Source organism: Podarcis pityusensis (genome assembly GCF_964106645.2).
Source record: "Podarcis pityusensis genome assembly, chromosome: Z".
NCBI lineage: Eukaryota > Metazoa > Chordata > Lepidosauria > Squamata > Lacertidae > Podarcis > Podarcis pityusensis.
The window spans coordinates 3,375,341-3,396,604 of record NC_138044.1 but is presented as its reverse complement, the minus strand read 5'-3'; the positions used below and the strand labels follow the sequence as shown (position 1 = coordinate 3,396,604).

The following is a 21,264-nucleotide window of genomic DNA, read 5'->3' as shown; positions in this document are numbered from 1 at the left end:
AACACTTTCTTTCTTGCAAGAACCACTGGACAGGTGGGGTGGTGTCACACAAGAAAGCCCTAAGACTCTAGACTGAAGTGACTTTCTACTCTGATTGAAAGCCCTGCATCAGAAAAGGATAGAAAATGCTTAGTAAGAAATTCTGTAGAATTCTCTCACTTACATCTTGCGCTCCCAGGCGCTCAAAAGGTCAGGGGGCAGTGGCTCATGAGACAGATTTACATGAAATCTGCATAAGTAGTTCCTGTTTGTACTGAACTTGGCCTCTCCTAAATTTCGGAACCTGCTTCCTTATAACCATGCCCACATTTCCCTGGCTGCCAGGATGGGCAAACTCTTTCTAAGCAAAGTTTTAAAAATGGTGGAAGAAGGTGATTTGAGGTCTACTATAGGAGCCAGGACTGTCCTAGGCTTTCTCCCTAACGAGGCCCTTGCACCTAGCCATTACGACAGATCTTCTTCAACACCAGCACACCACTCCAAGCAGTGCTGCTGCCTCCAGTGATCCCAAACCACCTTTTCCTCAGATCCACCAAAGGATAAAAAAGATCCCAATATCTTCTCCCAAAGGGAAGCTCAGCATGCAAAGAATGAGCAGGTTCTCATGAGCAGCAGTTGGGGAATCCAGTTACTATCTTGAGCACCGGGAAAGGCACTTAATGGCACAACCCTAAGCATATTTACTCTGGAGGAATCCTCGCTGTGTTCAGTGGGCCTGACTCCCTAGGAAGTGGGCTGAGGTTCATGAGGTTCTAGTGCAGAGCCTGTTTTTCCCTTCCCGCCCACCCACTGCACAGCCAGACTTACCTGGGGACACCGGGAGGTGCACGGTTGGGCCGAGATGGAACCTGAGGGGGAGGCCCAAAAGGATCAGGGGAGGCCCCAGGCCTAGAGGGCACAGGAGGAGCACCACCCAGAGTGGGACCACCAGCAGGCGGTGGTCCAGGAGCCGGGCCTCGCGATCCAGGTCTGGCTGGGGGGACTGCAGGAGCTCTCCTCTGGGGTGTAGGGCTGGATGTGGGAGACCTATTGAACAGAGAGAGGGTTTCACTGCCGCAGCAGGCCCACAGGATGACAAGGTGCTCTGGCACATTTAAAGAACCCTTCAGGCTAGAGACAAAACCACTTTCAAGGGAGATGGCAGCATTTTGAGGGAGGGAGGCGCCCATGCTTTTGGTGAATATGTCTTTTGCCTCATGGTCTTTTGCCAAGTAAGTGCAAATCCTGCAGTAGTGTTTACAGGATTTGCAACACTACCACACTGCCTACTTGTTTACCTGAGGCAAAGGTGTGATGATCGTGTACACACCATGTGTAGCAATCCCTCCTAGGGACCGAGATCTCTTCGGGAGCCCCAATAAAATATTTGAAGGGGCTGAGCCCCACAAAGTGGATGAACATTGCCATTCAAATCGTGTGTGTACAGCATGTCTTGTGATCAATTGTGCGGGGCGGGGCTTACCTCCCCCCCATTTTATTCAAGTTTGCGCCCCTGGCCGCCATCCACCTTCATCCTCCACAAGCCTTTTGTGCGCTGGATGAGCACCAAGGTCCCAGCGACCCCTGCGATGCTTTGTGAGCACAAATGTGGCTGCTTTGCTGAACTGCAATGTTGCAGTGCCCAAGCTTCCCATTCCAGCAGTGGGGCCCACCTAAGTTGCTAAAAGAGGCCTCAGGAAGGTCTGCAGGGGCCTCCCCCTGAGCCTCGGGTACCTGCGTCCGGACGGTATGTTCTGCACCTGCAGCCAGGAGTCGTCCACCGGCGGAGGCAAGGGAGTGCTGATGGTGGTGGTGTTGATGTCCCCGATGATGTGGTGTGCCTCCTTCAAGGCATGGTACATGCGCAGCATCTCGTCACGCCGCTGGGCTTGCTCGACTGATTCTTCCATCAGTGTGTTTTGGTCTCCACAGGAATACAGGTTTGCCAGCAGCTCCGAGTGGATAAAATCCTTTGTCTACCAAAGGGGGAAACAGAGGCAGTCACCATTCAGAGTAGATCTGCAATATAAACATTTAAACTTCTATCTGCCTAGGCCACTTTTTAGGTAGCCCCTACCCTGATATTCCTAGCAGTTCAACCTAGCAGTTCAAAAGCACGTCAAAGTGCAAGTAGATAAATAGGTACCGCTCTGGCGGGAAGGTAAACGGTGTTTCTGTGCGCTGCTCTGGTTTGCCAGAAGCAGGTTAGTCATGTTGGCCACATGACCCGGAAGCTGTACGCCGGCTCCCTCGGCCAGTAAAGCAAGATGAGCGCCGCAACCCCAGAGTCGGTCACGACTGGACCTAATGGTCAGGGGACCCTTTACCTTTACCTTACCCTGATATTCCAGGCCCCTTTGTCTAATATTAAGCATCTATTTTTGCTACTCTAAGCTTACTTAACAGGAAGTAAATCCAATTGAATGCAGCTGGACCCACTTTTGAGGAAGCATTTATAGAAGACTGTTTTTCCTAATACAATATGCATGCCAACGGCCCAGTCTTCCTAGTCCTAGTCTCCCATTCTAGCTGTTACCTCACATTGGGCCTCCACTGTCCTAGGTTACATGTAGTCCCATAGACTGTTTGATGGGATACATACATTGTTTATCATAAGGTGCATGATGGTCTTAGGCATGAGGTCACGGATGGTCTTGTTGACAATGGCCATGTAGGAGTCTACAAGGTTCCTGATGGTTTCCACCTGTCTCTCCAGCTGAGGGTCCATGGAATGCATCAAGCTGTCAGATCCATTCTCTTCCGACTCACTGGCCTGTGTAGGATGTTGAAGAAACAGGTTGTGTCTTTAGCAGGGCAAACACACGCCACACCTCCAGGGGCAAAAAAAAAAAAAAGGGGGGAAGGGCTGAGGAACTGATGAAACACCATGAGAAGACATGGGGCTTGTCACTTCAGAGCTGATGGTCTCATTCTTACCTAATTTCCCAATATATCCAAATCACACACACACACCCCAGAAATTTTGGATCCTCACTCTGGTTCTTCTCAATTCCAGCCCTGGGATGGGGGGAGGATGCTGAGCTGCTAGATACAATTACTGAGCTTGACCAATCAGGTGCCCCCTTCCCAAAGCAGGAGCAAGAGAGCTTGGAGAATCTCCTACAATATGACACTCCTTAGTTATTTTATTACATATAGATGCACGAGGGGATGCTTTCTGGTTAAATGAATGAGCTTTATGTTGGCTGGCCTTGCCTATGAAACACTATACAGATTAGAAGCCACCTACACCAATTTCTGTGAATTTGCCCAAAGTGTTGAATGGTTAGACAGCTAGATTAGATAAGCTTAAATAAGTATTCTCAAGAGGCCATGAAAGGGAAGAGACAATTTTGTAGCATTTCCATACGAAGCCTAGACAAGATAAGCCCATGGGAAGCTCACAGCAGCAGTCATTGGCAATAATGCAACCTTCAGCAATGCTCATTTAAAACATCTGTACTGGGAGAGAAGTCAATGGTCTTGACCTCCGGGGTGGCGCCATCGGCAATGGCGGACTCCCTCTGAATAAGAGGGACTAGCTCCGCGGGAAACGGGTCTTCTCCGCTACGGCGAAGCGGGGACCCTTTTAAAAATCACAGGCGGATGAAGCCTGTGACCATGGGACTCGGCGGGCACCTTTAGCGCCCCCCCAACTCGCTAAGGAACCCACTACCAGGCTCCGAAGTGAAGAGGGGGAAGTGGCGCGGTGCTGTGAGTCAACTGCTATTTCCGTGGAGCGAAGCCGCATAGCCGTTGCCGGAGAGCGCTGCCTTTTTCCTGGGACAATCTGGACTCTAAAATAAGCACCCGTGAGTACTTAGACTTTGAACAACTGGACATTAAATAAGGACTTGCGAGCAGAAAGGAATTGGATTTTAAAAACCTATTTTAATTTGGTACGGAACGGGAAGGTCTAAACAGGAAGTCAGCCTTCTGTTCTTTTGTAGACAGAATAAAGCAAAGACAACGTAAACTAGAGCTTAGAAAATCGCCTTTAAAGGATTGGATTTCATCATTTAAAATTGTGGGAACCCCCCTTCGACAGCAGGAGAAGGAGGGGGATCTTTTTTGGACTGTTTAAAGTGAGTTTAAAGTAAAGTAACTTTCCTCCGTCCTGATCCTGGAGCGGGGTGTCAGGACTGACGTTCGAAGTTCATTGACCAGAGACAAGCGTTTTTGACAGATAGCTAAAAGAAGAGAAACATAGCGATTCCACTGCTTCCCTTCGCATCTTTAAGCAACAAATATTGACAAAGTATCTCAAAAAGGGAAACTTTGTTGCAAGAACAAATAGAAGTTTTCCCCCTAGAGGTAGACTGTGAAACTGTAACCAACTCCAGGGAGCCGGCAGCTGTTACAATCGTGGGAACAGGCATTTGACCTTGCAGGACAATGTATTCAGAAGCTTTGTTGTGTGCTTTCTATAAAACAAATGCCCTACTGGAACAGTTACATGAGAAGGTAAATTGGATGGCGACTTCGACTAGAAATTTTGAACAGGCAGTGGGAAATTTTGAACAGACAGTGGGAAAATATGTGGAGCCCACTCAGGAATTAAATCAGGAGTGTGTCCTGACAGAACAGGCCCAATAGGAATATGAGTTTTCGGATTTGACAAATGAACTTGGAAAAAGCCAGATTTGGAAAGAAAAAGTTTGGTTTGGCTTGGAAATGGGGGGCTGGATTGACCCCCCTATGCTGGGATGTTTGGACTTTTCCAAACATCTGGCAATGGGCCGTGAGATGTCTGGGATTGTGGGGGCTCTTAATTTTGGAGGGTCTTTGAAACATGCTTTTAAATACCATATGGAATTCAGTGTTGAATATGGAAAAGGGGCTGATCTGTCAAGAAGGGTTAAAAATATTGTCAAGCTGGAGTTACCACGAGCAGGAGACAAGGGAAAATACAGTTACAAATATGAAGAAGAGCTGCGGAAGGGACATGGAAGAGACTTGAGGGCCTCGGATATAAGGCCGCCAGGTTAATGGGCTAGATCGACGGGATAATAAGGACTGACAAAACCCGGAACCAGGAGGAAGGGACGTTGGATGAAGATTGGATCTGTTTGTATCTCTTTTTTCTACCATTAGAACTGTTTTATAAAATTGATGAATGTCAGAAAAATGTTGAAATGAAATTACTTGGCTTTAGTAAAGATGTTTAAAGAATTATGAAAGAATATTATGGTTATGAGAAGTTGGTAAGGATAAGATTTAAGATTTAAGTTTTAAGGTTTAAGGTTTATTTTATTATAGAAAGATAAGATTAAAACAATTTAGGGTAATGCAATGACAGAATATTATGAAATATGGAAAGGATTTGCTGGGATAATTAATAACTAGGATACAAAGAAAGGGAGGAGGAGGAGGTCAAAGAAAGAAGGTAATGACAGTTGAGGATTTGAGAATAATGAATTTATTTTTAAATGTTTTTAATTGTTTGTGATGTATTTTTGTTTTTTTTCTGTCACTTTTTCTTATTTTTGAATTTGTATTCATATGGTTGGAAGGGGTTTTTTTTTTTCTTTTTCTACTTTGTTAACTATTTTTATTTTGTACTTTCTACTGCTTTTATTTTATTTTGTAACACTTTGAAAATTTCAATAAATATCTTATAAAAAAAGAAGAAGAAGTCAATGGTCTTGATTGAGTCCTAAACAAATCAGGAATCAACATTTGCTGACAAAGTCTAGTTCAGCAGTTTACCCATATACAACTGCCAGATGAGGACACACTTTATGCACATGATGAAGTAGGGTCTAATCCAGGGAAGAGGAACCTGTGGCTCTCCAGATGTTGTTGGACTCCAGTTCCCATCAGCCCCAGCCAGCATGGCCAATGCTCAAGGAGGATGGGAGCTGGATCCCAACAACATCTAAAAGACCACAGGTTCTTCGCCCCACTACAGCCCACGACAGGAACAGAGCTAGGGCTCTAGTCCCATGGAAGGAAGGTACCCAGAAGTGCAAGGTGGTCAGGCAGGAGGCCAGTCCAGTGGCGAGTAGTCCCACAGGTGGGACAGGTACTACAGGGGTATACTATGCGTATGACAACTGCATGTTTACTTCACTTACTGCCGTGTTAGCCTATGCAGCATCAGTTACCTGAAATGGGGGAGGATGTTAGTATTTCACGCCTCCGATGCTGCAGGGAAAATTGGTGTAAATCACATGCCTGTCTGGGAAGAGTGTGGGAACGGAAGACAGTCTTATCTCTTCCGTTGTATGTACTATTGTACTGTACTTTTGCTTTTACTTGTTCCTCTGTTTCCCTCTTGGAGCTGGAGAGAGAGGACGCCATGACTCCTTTGTCTGTACATAGCGAGTAAACAAATACGTAGATTAGCTCTACGATGTCTCATGCTTCTCTGCTGTGTTTTGCTAGAAGATTAGTGTGCATATATAATTTGATATATGCCGCTGAAGCGCACTGGAGAAGAAGGGAAATGCCTTTTCCAGAACTGCGCATACCGGAGGACGCTCGAAGTTTGGGGGCTACAGAAGGGGCACGCTCAGGGTGTTTTTCCAACAACTGTGTGGCACAATGCTTGTTTCCATACTTAGGGTACCCACCTACTCCTTTTGATCATTCATTTTATTTTCTTCCCTAGAACACCGGGGCATCAAGTGAAGACAGATTTTTGGGGGGCGGCAACAGTCTCTCACAGAGGAAGGTTCTTTCAGCTCAGGTCTCTTTCTCCACCCCCAACCCAACTTTCTTCCTTTGTGGTTTTGTCACAAATGGTTGATGAAAGCATCACTGCGGTTTTGGAAACGGAAGATGAAGGGGATTGGAAACCAGGACAATGAGGAAGCGGAGAGACTCTAAAAACAAGAACCCAAGATGGGGCAAAGGCTCATTTGGATGCAACTCAGAAATTGGGCAATCAAATTCCAAAGACAAGGACACTCAAGATGAGTAAAAGGAAAACAGAAGAAAGAAGAATGGAAAGAAATTAAACAGGCAAATGTGGCAGGAAGTGCAGAGAGGAGGAAGGGAGGAATGCATGTCTTTTGGGACATGGAGACAGAAGGGTGTTTTGGGTTTTTTAAAAAAAGAAAGTAAAAAAATAAAAATAAATAAATTCAAAAAGAGCAATTCAGAAATAGATGATGAGATTCCCACTATAGGGCAGAGCAGGCAAAGGTGGGCCGTCACTTACTTTGTCTTTGTCCTGGAGGGCCATTTGAGCACAAAAAGCAAAAAGGGAAAACAAAAACAAGAAAAAAATGTGACTTTTTTTTTTTAATCCATGTATTTTACTTTGCATCATCTGGTGCACATCTGGTGTATCTAGTAGTATGGCCTTGAAAATATGGCAAACCTCACCAAAAAATGTATGTTTAAAGGAACTCAAAGATAAGGCAGATAGTTAACCAAATAAAATTGACTGGAACGGAATATCTGCAAAGCAACAGAATAGAAAAAAAAAATAAAAAAGTAAAACTGGCTCAATAAGTATAGATTCCTAGAGAAAATTACTTACCAGTAGTGACAAGGGTTTGTGCCCCCAGAACTTACATTGGATCTAGTTTAAGAATATTGGACAAGGAAGCAGGGCCCATGGAGAGCCCATCCACAAAATATATCAAAGGGAATATAGGGAATGCAAAGCGAAGGAGGGGGAAGCACGTTGATTAAAATGGGGTAAAGCACGACAAGGGCAGAATGGGTTTTAAAGAGTTCAGAAGGACAACACAGCATATGACGGACTCAGAGCCAGAATCATTCCACTGTATCACCAACAAGGTGGCACCACAGTCACTTAGCAAGTCATACAATATGGCGGCCTGGTGGGTTGTGATCCAATGTAGACCAAGTGATCTGCTCCGTGCATGGAGGACATGGTGTGTGTGTGGAGCCTGTGAGAAGGAAGAGGCAATGGGGAATAATGAGTGGGCAAAGCAGGGAATGGGGGCTGTGAGTGGTACAATAAATGGGATATCTAGAAGAGATGGGGGTGAAGAGGGCTGCCACCTCTTCTCCAGACACTTTAAAACGTCTTGTTGGAGTGGGAGCTGCTTCTCCTCACCCACCAATCCCCCTCATGGTCCTGTCCTCAATTCCCCTCCTATGGAGAAACACACTCTTGCTCCAAGTGGTGATTTCAAGGGCCAACTGTTCTCTGGGGCGAGAGATAAGCAGCCTTATGACAGGGAATGGTGTTGGTGGTGCCTGAAATGCAGGGAAGGGCCTGTGGACAAAGTTATGATTGGACATCACTGGTGATCCGTTGCTAAAAAATGAAAATAAAAACTCCTGTAGGTGGATGCGGGGAGAACCTCACTCTGCCAACAAGCCAAGGAATCTCAATAGTGAGAATCTTGGCCACTGTTACAGGTTCTAATGAAAACAACAAACCACACCACAAGACACACCACCTAAGTAATCCTATCAGTTTCGAACCTCCTTCTGAGCAGCATGAGTCTGTGACTCGCCATTATACGAAACACAAGACTTCGCATCAGTTGAAAGCCATTGGTCATTGGCCATGCTTGCTAGGATAATGGGAGCTGTAATTCAGCAACATGGGGGGAGGGAGAGGTTCCCCACACCTGGTTTGAAGCCAGTCAAGAGCCCCTCATAGTTACACCATTTACATTTCCCCCTTGTTGTTTCATGTCTTAAAGAGGCACGAGTTTGTTTTGAAATACATCTGCTTCTTCTCCAATATGATAGGGAATCTCAGATAAGTAAAGAGACCTTGAAAAGGAATACTGTCGAAACAATTCATCTGTGAGATCCAGCTGCCCAGGAAGTTGTTAATTCTAAGGAAAGATGGTTCCTTATCAGAAGATAAATGATCTGTATATACGAAAGCAGAGTGACACAAGATTACATTCTGCCTCGTTTTTTTAATGAAGGCCAGTTGTCGACACTGTCCTCTCCAAGGACAGTCAGCACCAAACATACTTTAGTTGTATTCCACTTTTTAAATTAAAAATCCTAATGGAACAACTAATAACAATGATATTTGAAAGAAATCTAGATGGTGGGAATGCCCTCTGGCTCCAACATTTGGACTGATGCTTTGTGTTTTTTGCTGCTTTTATTTCCCCCCTCTAAATTATATGCTCTTTACTTATTTAGAAAATACAAGCTCTGTTTTGCTCCTAAATTTATAACTTTGATTGTCTTGTCCTTCTTTTCTTCTTCTTTCACCCTAACCCTAACCCTTCCTTGATTTTACATTAATTAAAATACTTTATAAATATATGGAAATCTGGAAGTGAAGTACTTCTACTATCCTAACGTTCGCATTCACTGACATTAGTTCTAAGCAGTGGCTTCTGTTCTTCCTGTATTGGTCACTGCTATAGCGTTCAGGCAAACAGAAACTACCTTGTGAGTAATCACAAAAGTATATTTTATTTATCCGTTTTTGAAATCATTATAACCCAGCCCAATTCAAGATAGCAGTGCGGGCTACAAAATACAAAATAAAAGTAACCAACCAAACCATAAAAATAATAGAACCATTAGAACCAAACAAAACATAATGTCAGCTGCCATGTTTGCTGTTCACATCTCTACCCCACCTGCGTATAAAGCAGGGCTGGGTGTCCTATTTTAACACACACACACCCCCCGCATTCCTTCTCAACTGAGGGGAGCAGAACCTTTCTCCTCTCTTGCCTTGCTTAGGGCCCTTCCAGACTAGTAGTTTTTTTGTGTGGCCAGCATGCCACTGACACAATAATGGTGTATTAGTGCTAGATCACCACACGCCCGCACATCATTCTGCATTCCTGCAATGTGTCCCTTGTCTTGCTGCAGTATTGCCACCTGAACAGGTACGGTTGCACTTCAGCACAAAAAAGGGGAACGAAAAGATAAATCAGAACATTTGTGGCATAAAAAGGTACAGGATTTTCAGCAGGAAGCTACAGGCAGACATGGAAAAGCTAAGAGAGGCAGAGAGGTTGGTGGGTGAAGTCTTCAGGGATGTTAAAGATGCACCCCACTCTCCCGAAGATAGCGCCTCTGCTGTCAGGGGAGAAGGGGGGCTTGAGGAAGAAGAGTGTCACTCTGAGGCAGATGGGAATGTTTCTTTTGAATGGACCATTTCCTTGGAGGAACAAGAGCTATCCTTTCGTGTCAAGGAAAGCTCTCTTGGGGGGTGGAGGGATCCTGGCAGCAGCTGATTCAATAGTTAAAAACATAGACTGTTTGGTGCAGGATGGACAAGCAGACCACAGAGGAAATTGCCTGCCTGCCTGGTGTGAAGGTTGTTGGTGTTGCTCATCACCTTGAGAGCCTGGTTGAGAGTGCAGGGGAGGAATCAGTGGTTGTGGGGCACATTGACACCACTGACATGGGAAAACCCAGTCATCAGGTCCCAGGATCCAAATTTAGGTTGCTAGGTAGGATGCTGTAAGCCAGGACCTCCAATGCCTTGGCTTCCATGGGCAGGGACAGCTGGAGAGGCACAGCTTTGTGGCCTCAATGTGTGGAAGAGACGATGGTGTCAGGAAGAGGGCTCTGGATTTATGAGGCAATGGGGAGCATTTTGGGGCGAGCTAGGCATGTACAAAAGGCACAGGCTCCACTTGAACCAGGTTGGAACCAGATCATTGGCGCTTGAAATGAAAAAGGTGGCAGAGTAGCTATACAACCGATTGCGGGGGGAGCTGAAGGGAGCCAAACAGGGTCCAGTTCAGAACAAATTTTCTCCCTGAGATGAAGGGGATGAAACTTAGGAAAATTTAAATGGGGTGTGTGCAAATCAAGGCATTATATGTGCAAGGGGACAAGGCAGCAATTCAGAGAGGCCACTGCTCTGCAGCTCAAAAGGTAAGTGTCAAAGACACATGAAGAGAGAGACTGTATTCAAGTCTCCGAGCCAAGATGGCCCTAGAAGACAGCATTGATATAGCGGACATGAAGGAAACTGGGTGGGAGAGAACCAGCAGGGCACGGTTATCTCTGGTGAAAAACTCAATGGGAAGGACAGGGAAGGATGCATCAGAGGTGGTGGCGCTTGGCACGTCAAAGAGGGCATTGAGCCCAGCATGCCAGAAATCCCCCAAGCGGCAGACTCTTCCACTGTGGTGATACAGGGCCCCAAGAGCAATCTAAATACAGACGTACCTTGTAAGTCGAACAGAATGCATTCCGGAAGTCTGTTCAACTTCCAAAATGTTCAACTTCCAAGGCGCGGCTTCCGATTGGCTGCAGAAGCGTCCTGCAGCCAATCGGAAGCTGCGCGGGACATTTGGCTTCCAAAAATCGTTCAAAAACTGGAACAATCACTTCCAGTTTTTTGTAGTTTGGGAGCCGAAACGTTTGCGTTTACAGGCATTCGGCTTCTGAGGTATTGGGAACGTGCTATTGTGTCCCAATCAAAATGTTCAGGGAGATCTTGAGATGAGCAGAAATTGAAGGCACAACAAGAAGGACGCGCAGGGTTCCACTGCTACAGGTAATGCTACCTTTGACTCAACTCTGATGCTGGGAGCTGAGGCAATGGACTGTGTGTAAGAACCTGGGGGGAAAGTTCAGATTCCCACATCCATCACTCAATCCCTCTTTGCTTTGTACATGAACAGAGTAGATCATATGAACAAACAAACATGGCTGCCCCTACCAGGGAGGGTGGTGTCCTTCGTAGGCATGGTTTGCTCTAAGATGCTTTCACCCCCACACTCCTTTACCCTTCTGTCGCTGCTTTGGATCAACTCACCCCAACACGCTCTGGGTAAACTCCTGCACGCAAGAAGGAGGCCTTCCAGCTATCCACCTCCTCCTGGGTCTCACAGGCCAGCTCCAGCTGCCGGTAATCTTTGTACACATTCCTGGGGCAAAAGAAAACAAAAAAATTAACCAATATAAAACACATTTTAAAAGTTATTTTCACACATATATGCATTTTTAAAAAGCACGCTTTATCCTAGTATACGTATTTTCTACACATTACTCAGCTGGGAAACTTTATTGCAAAATTCTGAGAAGTGAGAATTTCAAAGGAGGACCGTGTTTCAGTTTGTGGATTGGTCCTGAAAATATGAATTAGGTAGATTTGGCTTTAACTGAGAACTGAGTTGAGTTTCTCTCCCATCTGTAGTCACAAGTTAGCCAACAACTAAGGAAAAGGGGCCAAAAGGAAGTAATCAGTCTATATGCTGCTTGTTGTGTGACTGCCAGCTGATGAACAGTTCCATTTCCAAACAAAGTTTGCAAAGCCTCTTCAAACCACAGTTTCAAAAAATGACTTGGAGGTTATCCCTGGCCATATTCGCCCAGTCTGGACATCAAGCAAACCATGGCTCCAGTAGGGATGCTTCATTAACTTGTTTTCTGTTAATCCTGCCATAAAGGGTCCTGATTTGCACCCACCAGTCTAATGTGAGAATTTGCACTTCTCTGAATTTTGCAATACAGTGCTCAGCTGAAAAAATGGACCAAAAGGGGTTTTACAAAGGTATATTTTAGGATAAAATATATTTAGAAATGAGATAGAGCTCATCTTTAAATATAAATTTCCATACAGATTTTTTTTTTAATGGCAGATTACTGCACAAGGGGTGGTGGAACTTACATAAGAAAGAACTCATCTGAAACTGACATGAGCTGGAAATATGCTGATGCATCCATCTGTAGGTTGAAATCAACAAAGCAATGGAGGAGGGTGCAACCCCCAGTTTTCCAAATAATAATCTGGAGGATCATCTGAACTGAGTTTTATTTGTCAGACAGAGGGTGCAATTTCGTAACATACACTGAGGGAGAGAAGGGTGCAGAGAGGCTCCCATTCAGCCTTAGCCTCGCTTGCAACACCAGCTGCATCAATGTGAGGCATAAACCACTTCTTTTCTGTGCAATTCAGCTGGGTTAATCATTTGCAGCCAGGGATCTTCTGCATCTCTCCCCCATTGCATTCTGTTGCTGGCTCTTCTTACACAGGCAGCCACCAGCCTTGTATTAGGAAAGTCACAGAGCCCAGTAGTTGCTTTGAACTTTAAAAACAAAATGTGATATATCCTGATCACAGATCTCCCATGCCTGTATCCTGCTTGGTCCTTAGAAAGCAGGGCTTTCAGAGTTTAGGAAACAGTGCTTTTACACTTTCCTATAGCATCACCCCCCCCTTGTCCTTTATACACCTAATTATCCCAAGAGTAAACACATCTGCCATCCTCTGCCTTTACTGATGCCTTTACTAACTGTCACCTTCTGCCACCATGGTGCCAACACCTGTCCTCTTACACCCTCACCTTCCTAACACTTGCCATCCCATGACCTCACTTGCCTCACACTTGCCATTCTCTGTCCTTCTAAAACCCCAAAATGTGCAGATGGAATGGTATTACTGGAATTTCAGATAAAGGGCAGCACCTCTGCTCAGTGTTGAAGAGGGCAAAGATGTGCTTGCTGGACATGAAGCCCTTCTCGACATCCCGCACCTTCAGATTATCCACTGGCAACATGTATTTCTTCTCTTTTTCCTGAAAGGCACAAGAGCACCCGCCAGTTATTTCCCAGCCCTGATAAGCATTCAACACCGTTGTGGAGTGTGCTGCTTTCTATTTAAGTAAAGGGGCTAATAGCATTAGCAACCATCATATTTATTTAGCTATAAGTCGTAACAGAGAGAAGAAGAAAGATATTCAGAGTTGAGCCACAAAACCGGCTCTTGATTTCCAGAAGCATGCAAGGTAATGTGATTTCCCTTGTCCAACAGCAAAAAGCACACAATCTCACTTGATGTAATAAAATTATCCCTGTGGACCATTGATCCCCTGCTGGTGAGGCTCGCTGACCTCCCGGAAAAGCAAAAATTTGACCCTCTTCTGTCAGGCAAAGATCATAAGACGACCCGGATAGTCGCCAGATTCTGTGAACAGATCTGTAGGCGCAGACCACCCCCCAACCCAAACTAGTTCGTTAAGAAAATCCCCAAACTCGGTTCCATGGGTGTCTATATGCTTATCGCATTTATAAATTTTAAATTTATTGTTGTACATTGTTTTAAATGTTTGTTTTCCTTCTGGGATTGTACCCCCAAGTGAGTTTTATAAGCTGGTCTCCGACAGTAATAAATTCTATCTATCTATCTATCTATCTATCTATCTATCTATCCCTGTGGATAAACTCAGATATTTTCCCACAAGAATCTTTAAACAGAGGACACCGGGTAATGTAGTGAACAACGTCCTCTATTTTCCAAAACACACAGGAATGCTGTTCCAAAGGTGATTTCTTAAAGTAGCTACCCAGAAGGTCAGAGGACATAGCACCAAACCTCAATTCTATAAAAAAACAAAACAGTTCTGCACAGAGCAAAGGGAAAGTCCTATTCACAATTAGGAGAATGGTGGGGAAATACAAGGAAAAGTGTGGGATAAAGATCAATTGACTGGAAGACATAATCTCCCCAACAAACAAATCTGAACAAATGTTCAATAAAGACGGGGCATTGCACTGCCCCCACATAAACTCTGTGCACAGTGGCCACCAAGATGTCTCTGGGAAGCACGAAAGCAGGACCTGAGCACAAGAGCCCTCTCCCCACTGAGGTTTCCAGCAACTGCAGTTCAGAAGCTATCTCCAGCCATCAAGGCTGGAGAGTCCATGAAGAAGGCTGATGCAATTTGTCTTGGGCAGCAGCTGCGGGGTGACCTTGGGTAGTCATACTCCTCTGAAGTTTCTCGGCCTCATTCACCTCACAGAGTGTTTGTTGTGGGGGAGGAAGGGAAAGGAGATTGTTAGCTGCTTTGAGACTCCTTCGGGTAGTGATAAAGCGGGATCAAATCCAAACTCTTCTTCTTCTTCTACTGATAGCGTCATCCTCCACAAATTTGTCTAATCCTCTTTAAAAAGCCTCCCAAGTTTAGCTATTTATTTGTTTATATCCTACTTTTCGTCCCAAAGGACTGCTGGGCAGCTAACAACAAATGATTTTTCTAAAAGCTCTATGTGTTCTGAGTAGAGGACTTTCTTCCATCTGTCCTGAATACTCCAACATTCAGCTACATAAGATGTCCAGTGAGAGAGTGTTATGCTGTTCTAGTGTTACTGGGATGGTCGATAAGCAGCTCACCCAGTCTAAACCATAGCTGTCAACCTTACCTTTTTTGCGGGAAATTCCCTTATTCCAGCGCCGTTTCCTGCTGCTATCCCGGATTGTTAGATATCCCGTAGACTGTCCCCGGGACAGGTGAGGCTGCTGATCCCTTACTTCTGAGGCTGCTGATACCTTATTTTCAAATCTGAAAGTTGACAGCTATGGTCTAAACCCATAAACGCATCTTTCTGTGACCACGTTGCAAATCAGCAGAAAATACTGGTATATTTAAAATGACCTACAGGGGGAACCATTAAACCAGGAAGAGGGACAAACGTTTCCGTCAGCCCAGAAGCCTCTCCTGCATTCAACTGCGGCTGCTTTATTGGAAAACTGAAGCAACATGATCTCTTACAGCAAGACAGAAAATGGAAAAGGCAGGCTGGCTGGCAATTCTCAGGCGACAAAATCTAACTAGAAACCGCAAAAGCAAAGAAGGGGATGGTGTGTGCATTGTTGTTTGAATTCTGACTGCTGTCCTGACTATACCAAACAGGGTTGCTGGGCTTTCTCCTTGCTGTTTGAAAAGAACAGACGGTGTGTCTCACAAACACTGCAGCCACAGGAGATTTTAAAAAGTGAGCAGAAATCACTCATTCGCCCCGGGGTGAGAACCTCAGGCCTAGGGACCTGCTATGTCCACACACTTCCTCTCAATATTGGACCTGCCTGGGGTGCAAGTGCAGAGACAGCCTCACTATTCTCCGTTCCATCCATACTTGCTTTTTTAAAGGGATCGCTAGACACATTCCTGAAAGTAGGAGGAAAGGTTGCAGCATCCGGTATGTTTTCATTTAGAGAAAAGGCAAGCAACAGGCGACGTCATAGAAGATTATAAGATGATGGATGTGCCCGCAAGGAACCATAGTTCTGGAAATGCTTTTTACTCCACAATCCCGTTCAGTTGTTTCAGAGACATGGAAATGGGTGGCCACTTTCAATTCTATGAATCACATTCGGGTCAGGTCATGTTACTAGTCATTTCCTTTGCTTTTCCCAGCATGAAAAAGTGCATTGTTTGTTTGTTTGTTTGTTTGTTTGTTTGTTTAAACAAATTGCAGCACAACAACTGTGAGCTTTAAGTCAGGCTAAAACTTGACCAAGGCCACCCAGTGAGTTCTTGTGTTCAGGTCCTGCTTGCTGGTTTCCCACAAGTATCTGGCTGACCACTGTGAGAACAGGATGCTAGATCTGAAGTGCCCTTGGCCTGATCCAGCAACTTCTGTTATGTTGCTACAGCACCTAAGTTCCTGAGAGCTCTACTGCATCAAACCAAGGTTCCACTTAACCCAACCCCAGAGTTCAACAGTGACCACCAGATGGTTTTGGGAATCCCACATGCAAGATATGAAGGCAGAAGTCCACCCACCAGGTTACTGGTATTCAGAAAGGCAAAGCAAATTATTGGTTCTCCTAGCTCACCACTGCCTATGCTCAATGGTTGTGAGGGTTGCGGGGGGGGGGGGTGTGTCTCCCAGCTCTACTGGAAGATGATGGGAGCCAAGCCCTGGACCTTCTTAATGCAAAGCAGGTACCATTGAGCTACTGTCTGCCAAAAAATAAAATAAGATTCTAGTTCTCGTGGTTCTCTATGGGCTGCATTAAAAAGGAACATAGGAATCTGCCTCATACTGAGCCAGAGCATCTGGTACATCAAGCTCAGTGTCATCCATACTGGCTAAGGGCTTATCCTCATTTACCTTTCATCCCGTGCTTCCCAGGCACTGGTCTGCACTTAAAAGCCCTATATCTGAGCATTTTTGCCTTTGCTCTACTGGTGAAAATCCGCTCTTTAGTGCTCAATCAAAGCAAGCATCAGTTCAAGTTTTCCATGGATTGCCATTGCCTCTGATTCAGCTTTAAAAAGCGGGTTTTTGGGGAGAAATCTCTGGGAGGGAGGTGCTCAGACATGCCTAGAAAGAACAGAGGAAAGGTAAGTGTGGGTCAGAGGTGCCAGTTTCTCAAGATGATTGAGGGGGTCTGACGTGAGGGGGGGCCCAGCCCCCTCCCAAAAAAACTATGGAGGGGGGGAAATGCACCGGCCCCCAGGAGCTGGTGCTTATGACATGGGTCAGTGGCTCCCTGGGCCTTCTGACAAGGATTTCCCCCAGTCCTACCCAAAGCCCTACCCACAGATGCCAGGGAACACAATTGCAATATTTCTAATGCAAAGCATGTGCTCTAGCACTGACTTTTTAGCTAATAACCACAGGCAGAACCCTCAAGGTGTATAACCCCCTTTTAATGCTGCCAAAGACATTGTACATCGCCACATGTTGGGGTGGAAAATTCTGTGAGTTGAAGCAGGCAAACAGTGATAGCTTTCCTGGATCAGTTGTTCTAGTGTCATCATGTCCTTGCAGCAAACTCACAAGGGTGTTCATTGGCACCATAAAGGCCTTTCCCATCTGATGATTACAGGCTGCGGAGCTTATGAATACCAGTTGCTGGAAATAACGGGGGGGGGGGGGGGGAAATGTACATGTTCAGGTCCCACAGAAATCTGTGTGAACAGGAGGCCAGAATAGATGGACCACTGGCTTCTTCTTAGGTTCTTATGTTGCTGCTATGGGAGAAAGCCAGGGTGTGTCTGGCTCACAGTCCATTGCTCCGCAATCCTTTGCTGCTACTTACAATTACTGCTCAATAATTTCTACCCATTTAAAATCCTGAAGCCATAGGATATGGTATCTCACCACCAGAAAGATGTCACTGGGAGGAGGAACACAACTACAATAATTTGCTTTCCTGTTCTTCTGGATGAGGTACTTCAACGCTAACATTCATTCAATTTTCACTGCTAATATGTGCTAAATGCAAGAACATTAAGGGCAGCTTCACAACTTAGCTATATGCTGCAGGGAAATCATACGGTGCAGCTCTTGCTGAGATGGACAACAGTGGCCAGCCAGCAATGGGTTTCTTATCCAAGTGTCCTTCTACATTTAAAATTCCTTGCCCATGGAAACATAGCATGTCAGGGATAAATAACCTAGGCTAGGCTTCTTCCTGGTACACTGGTTTCTAAGTGCCTGTTGTTGCTGTTTATCCTGGGGAACATTCAAGCTTGTCATCTGGAGTCCAACAAGAACCGCATGATTCTTGCTGGTCACATTGTTTAGCTATGACACAGTCCCTTCCCAAACTTTGGTGTGACACATGCATGCTTCTCGTTGCAATAATAACCACATCCGATTATATTATGTATGTTGTTGTTACATGCATACATGGTAGAAGGTCAAGATTATAAGGTCGTGTAGGAATTTCCTAATGTAGGATGCAGTCCTGTAGGCTATATGTTCCTACAGCTGCTCTGCATGTTCTGGTGTTGACTTGCAACTGACCTCCCACAGTATCCACACACCCACACCCACACACCCACCCAAGCTACTGAGCTCTTCAAAGGAATTCTGCTCTGAACTAGCAACTCAGCTCTTGGAAAGCACACATTGCCCCTTGCCAGTTATGTGGCTCAGTTAGGAAACACGCTCAAACTTTTGCAGCAGTCCTGGATGCAATAAACTAGGCTTGCAACAAGCAAACCACCCTAGGATTCAAAGTACCAGGTAGGGTTGCAATCTGGCATATCTGGATGTGACTGAACTGCCGGTAGGACTTGCAGTGCGATGCAAGAGACCTTCTTGGACCCCCCAGTATCATGACCCTTCTCTTGCACACATGATATGCTGTGCCATTGGCCCCCCACTCTAAATTCCTGGCCTCAGCCTCTCAAGTATTTCCATCTTCTCCCCTTTCAGCCCAGCCTGTTTTATATCAATGCTCTGACTTCATTTCCTGAATATAGAGACAGGAAAATGTGTAACGAGCTGCCGAGGGCCGAGACCTTCAAAGTGTTGGATGGGAGCCTCCAGCCCATGTGTTAGCAATCAAGCTGTGGGTATGTGTGTGTGTGCAGTGGCTGAAACGACCCAGAAGCATCCCAGCCAAAGGAGTAGGATGGGGCGGGCAGGCGGGGGCTGACTGGCAGGAGGAGTAGGTGCCTGCCTGCCTTGGGGTTGGGATGCAGGTTTGGGCTCAGGACCAAGACATCTGCAGCCTGCATCTCTCATTCTCTTATTTAAAATTAATTATAAATTTTATTAGTATTTTCCACACAACAACAACAACACAAAAAATATCAAAAGATAACAATACAGTCATACCTCGGGTTGAAGTTGCTTCAGGTTAAGCCTTTTCGGGTTGCGCTCCACGGCGACCCGGAAGTAACGGAGCACGTTACTTAAGGGTTTCGCCGCTCGCGCATGCGAAAGCGCTCAAAATGACGTCATGTGCATGCGCGGAAGCGGTGAATCGTGACCCGCGCACGCGCAGAGTGCGTTCACTTCAGGATGCGAACAGGGCTCCGGAACGGATCCCATTCGCATCCAGAGGTACCACTGTTCACAAAACACAAAAACCGACATTCAAAAAACAAACAAAAAATCCAAATCCATGTCTTACAAGTTAATAATATAAACACTAAAAAGAAAAACAAACGTTGACATCCACAAATCCCACAGCACCTCCTTTACCTCTCATTGTTTCTTCCTGTTTTCCTTATCATCTCTATCCTAGCATCCAGATATAAATCCCTCTTTCTTATCCTTTCACTTCACAAGGTTGTTCCAGACTCAGCCAGATTTTTGTCCTCGAACCTTGGCTTTTAAGGTATTCATTTAGACACTCCCATTCCTTTTTCACTTCACTTTTTGTATCTGCCTTATTATTGACTGCATCTCTCATTCTCAGGCATCTTTCCTTGAGCCTGAGGCTGGAAAGGGAGAAGAAGCTTCAGAGTTAACGCAGGCTCAGATGATTTGTGGGTAGTCGTTTTTTTCTCGGACACAGAGCAAAGGGAGGTGGTAACATGAGTTCAGTGTTTTAATAGAGGTATAAAACAGAGGTGGGGGGACACCTATCACGTTCTCCCCCCTCTGCAGCCCCCCTCTTCCTCTCACTCACCCACCCACCCACCAGTCCGATCCACGTGCAAGGGTGACTCAGTGGTGAGAGAAAGCAGACTCTGGTCGTAACTCAGATGCACTCCCTTCAAGGATCTACAGACACCCAGGGATCGGGGGGCGGTGGGGGGGAGGAGGAGACGCAGGGCATCTTCTATCTGTGCCTGTTTAGTAGGTATGGATAGGCAGGAGTTATATTCTCATCCTCTCCCCCACACTCCAGCTGTCCTTATTTGTGTAACTTGTACCACCCTAATAAATCACCATCCTGATTTTTGTCTTTTGAGAAATCCCTCATCAAAATGTCACTGTGGTGAGTTGCTACAGCAAGGCGTGCCATTTGGGTGGGGTGGGGGGTAAACTTCATTTTGCAAATTTATTGCAAAAAAAATATGCTTTTGGATGTGAGGAATTCAAATCTGCTGTTATTTTTGTGTTTTGACAACATTTCACTTGGTAAGTCTCCGTTTGATGGACAAGCACATAAACTGCTTTCGGAAAACCAAAGAATCTTTATTTTACCATCTGAAAATGTCGGGTAATGCTAAACAACAACTATGTATAAATGCAAGTACCTGGCAATCATTTTAAATGATACCAGTGCAATTTTACACACATTCTATTTACCAAGCAAAACTAAATTATATTAATTTAACCAAAATATCTTTTGAATTCCCAAGTCGTGTTACAAAATTTTAGCATCCCGCATTTTGGGAATTTGAAAGTTGAAAATTCAACATGCCCTATAATGCTACTGTGCTCATTGTGCAGGGTCCAGGCCCCCATGCCATACCCTCTGTCTCCAGAAATAAAATCTCTGGATGAGAGGGTAGGTGTGTCTAACGTACTCTAATGCACACGTGCATTACACTTAGGTACCATATAGGGATGGGAAGCCCGTGACCAGCCCCCATACTGTTAGACTACAATTCCCATTGTTCCTGGCCACTAGCCACACTTGTTTTGTGCTCATGGGAGTTGGAGTCTGGGAACATTCAGAGGGGACCATGTTTGCAAGCCCTGGCTTACAACCCTCTACCTGCAAGCGGGGAGGCGCGCGCATGAGAGAGAGAGAGTTTGTGTGTGTGTGTGTGTGTGTGTGTGTGTGTGTCTCCCTCCTCCCTCCCTCCAGCATCCTCTATGGGAGGTTGTGAAATAAAGATAACAACAACAACAACAACAACAACAACAACAACAAGTTCACACCCTCCCCACACCCACCCCTTGGATGCTGGCGTATTCAGCTTTGGAGGGAAA

The 21,264-nt window shown here is 45.4% G+C and overlaps 1 protein-coding gene across 20 annotated transcripts in view; it reads right to left on the bottom strand.

Moving 5' to 3' along the window:
• Positions 1-21,264, bottom strand: part of DNM1 (dynamin 1) — a 135,349-nt gene that overhangs the window by 16,020 nt on the left and 98,065 nt on the right. For 16 of the 20 annotated variants that reach the window (XM_080990874.1, XM_080990875.1, XM_080990879.1 and 13 more), the window contains 5 exons: positions 13,318-13,427; positions 11,666-11,777; positions 2,582-2,752; positions 1,714-1,955; positions 808-1,026 (listed from right to left, as the gene is read on the bottom strand). In XM_080990874.1, coding sequence (XP_080847000.1) covers positions 808-1,026; positions 1,714-1,955; positions 2,582-2,752; positions 11,666-11,777; positions 13,318-13,427 — 854 coding nt within the window. The remainder of the gene's footprint in view (positions 1-807; positions 1,027-1,713; positions 1,956-2,581; positions 2,753-11,665; positions 11,778-13,317; positions 13,428-21,264) is intronic. The other 4 variants (XR_013981703.1, XR_013981704.1, XR_013981705.1 and 1 more) reach the window with 1 other exon arrangement.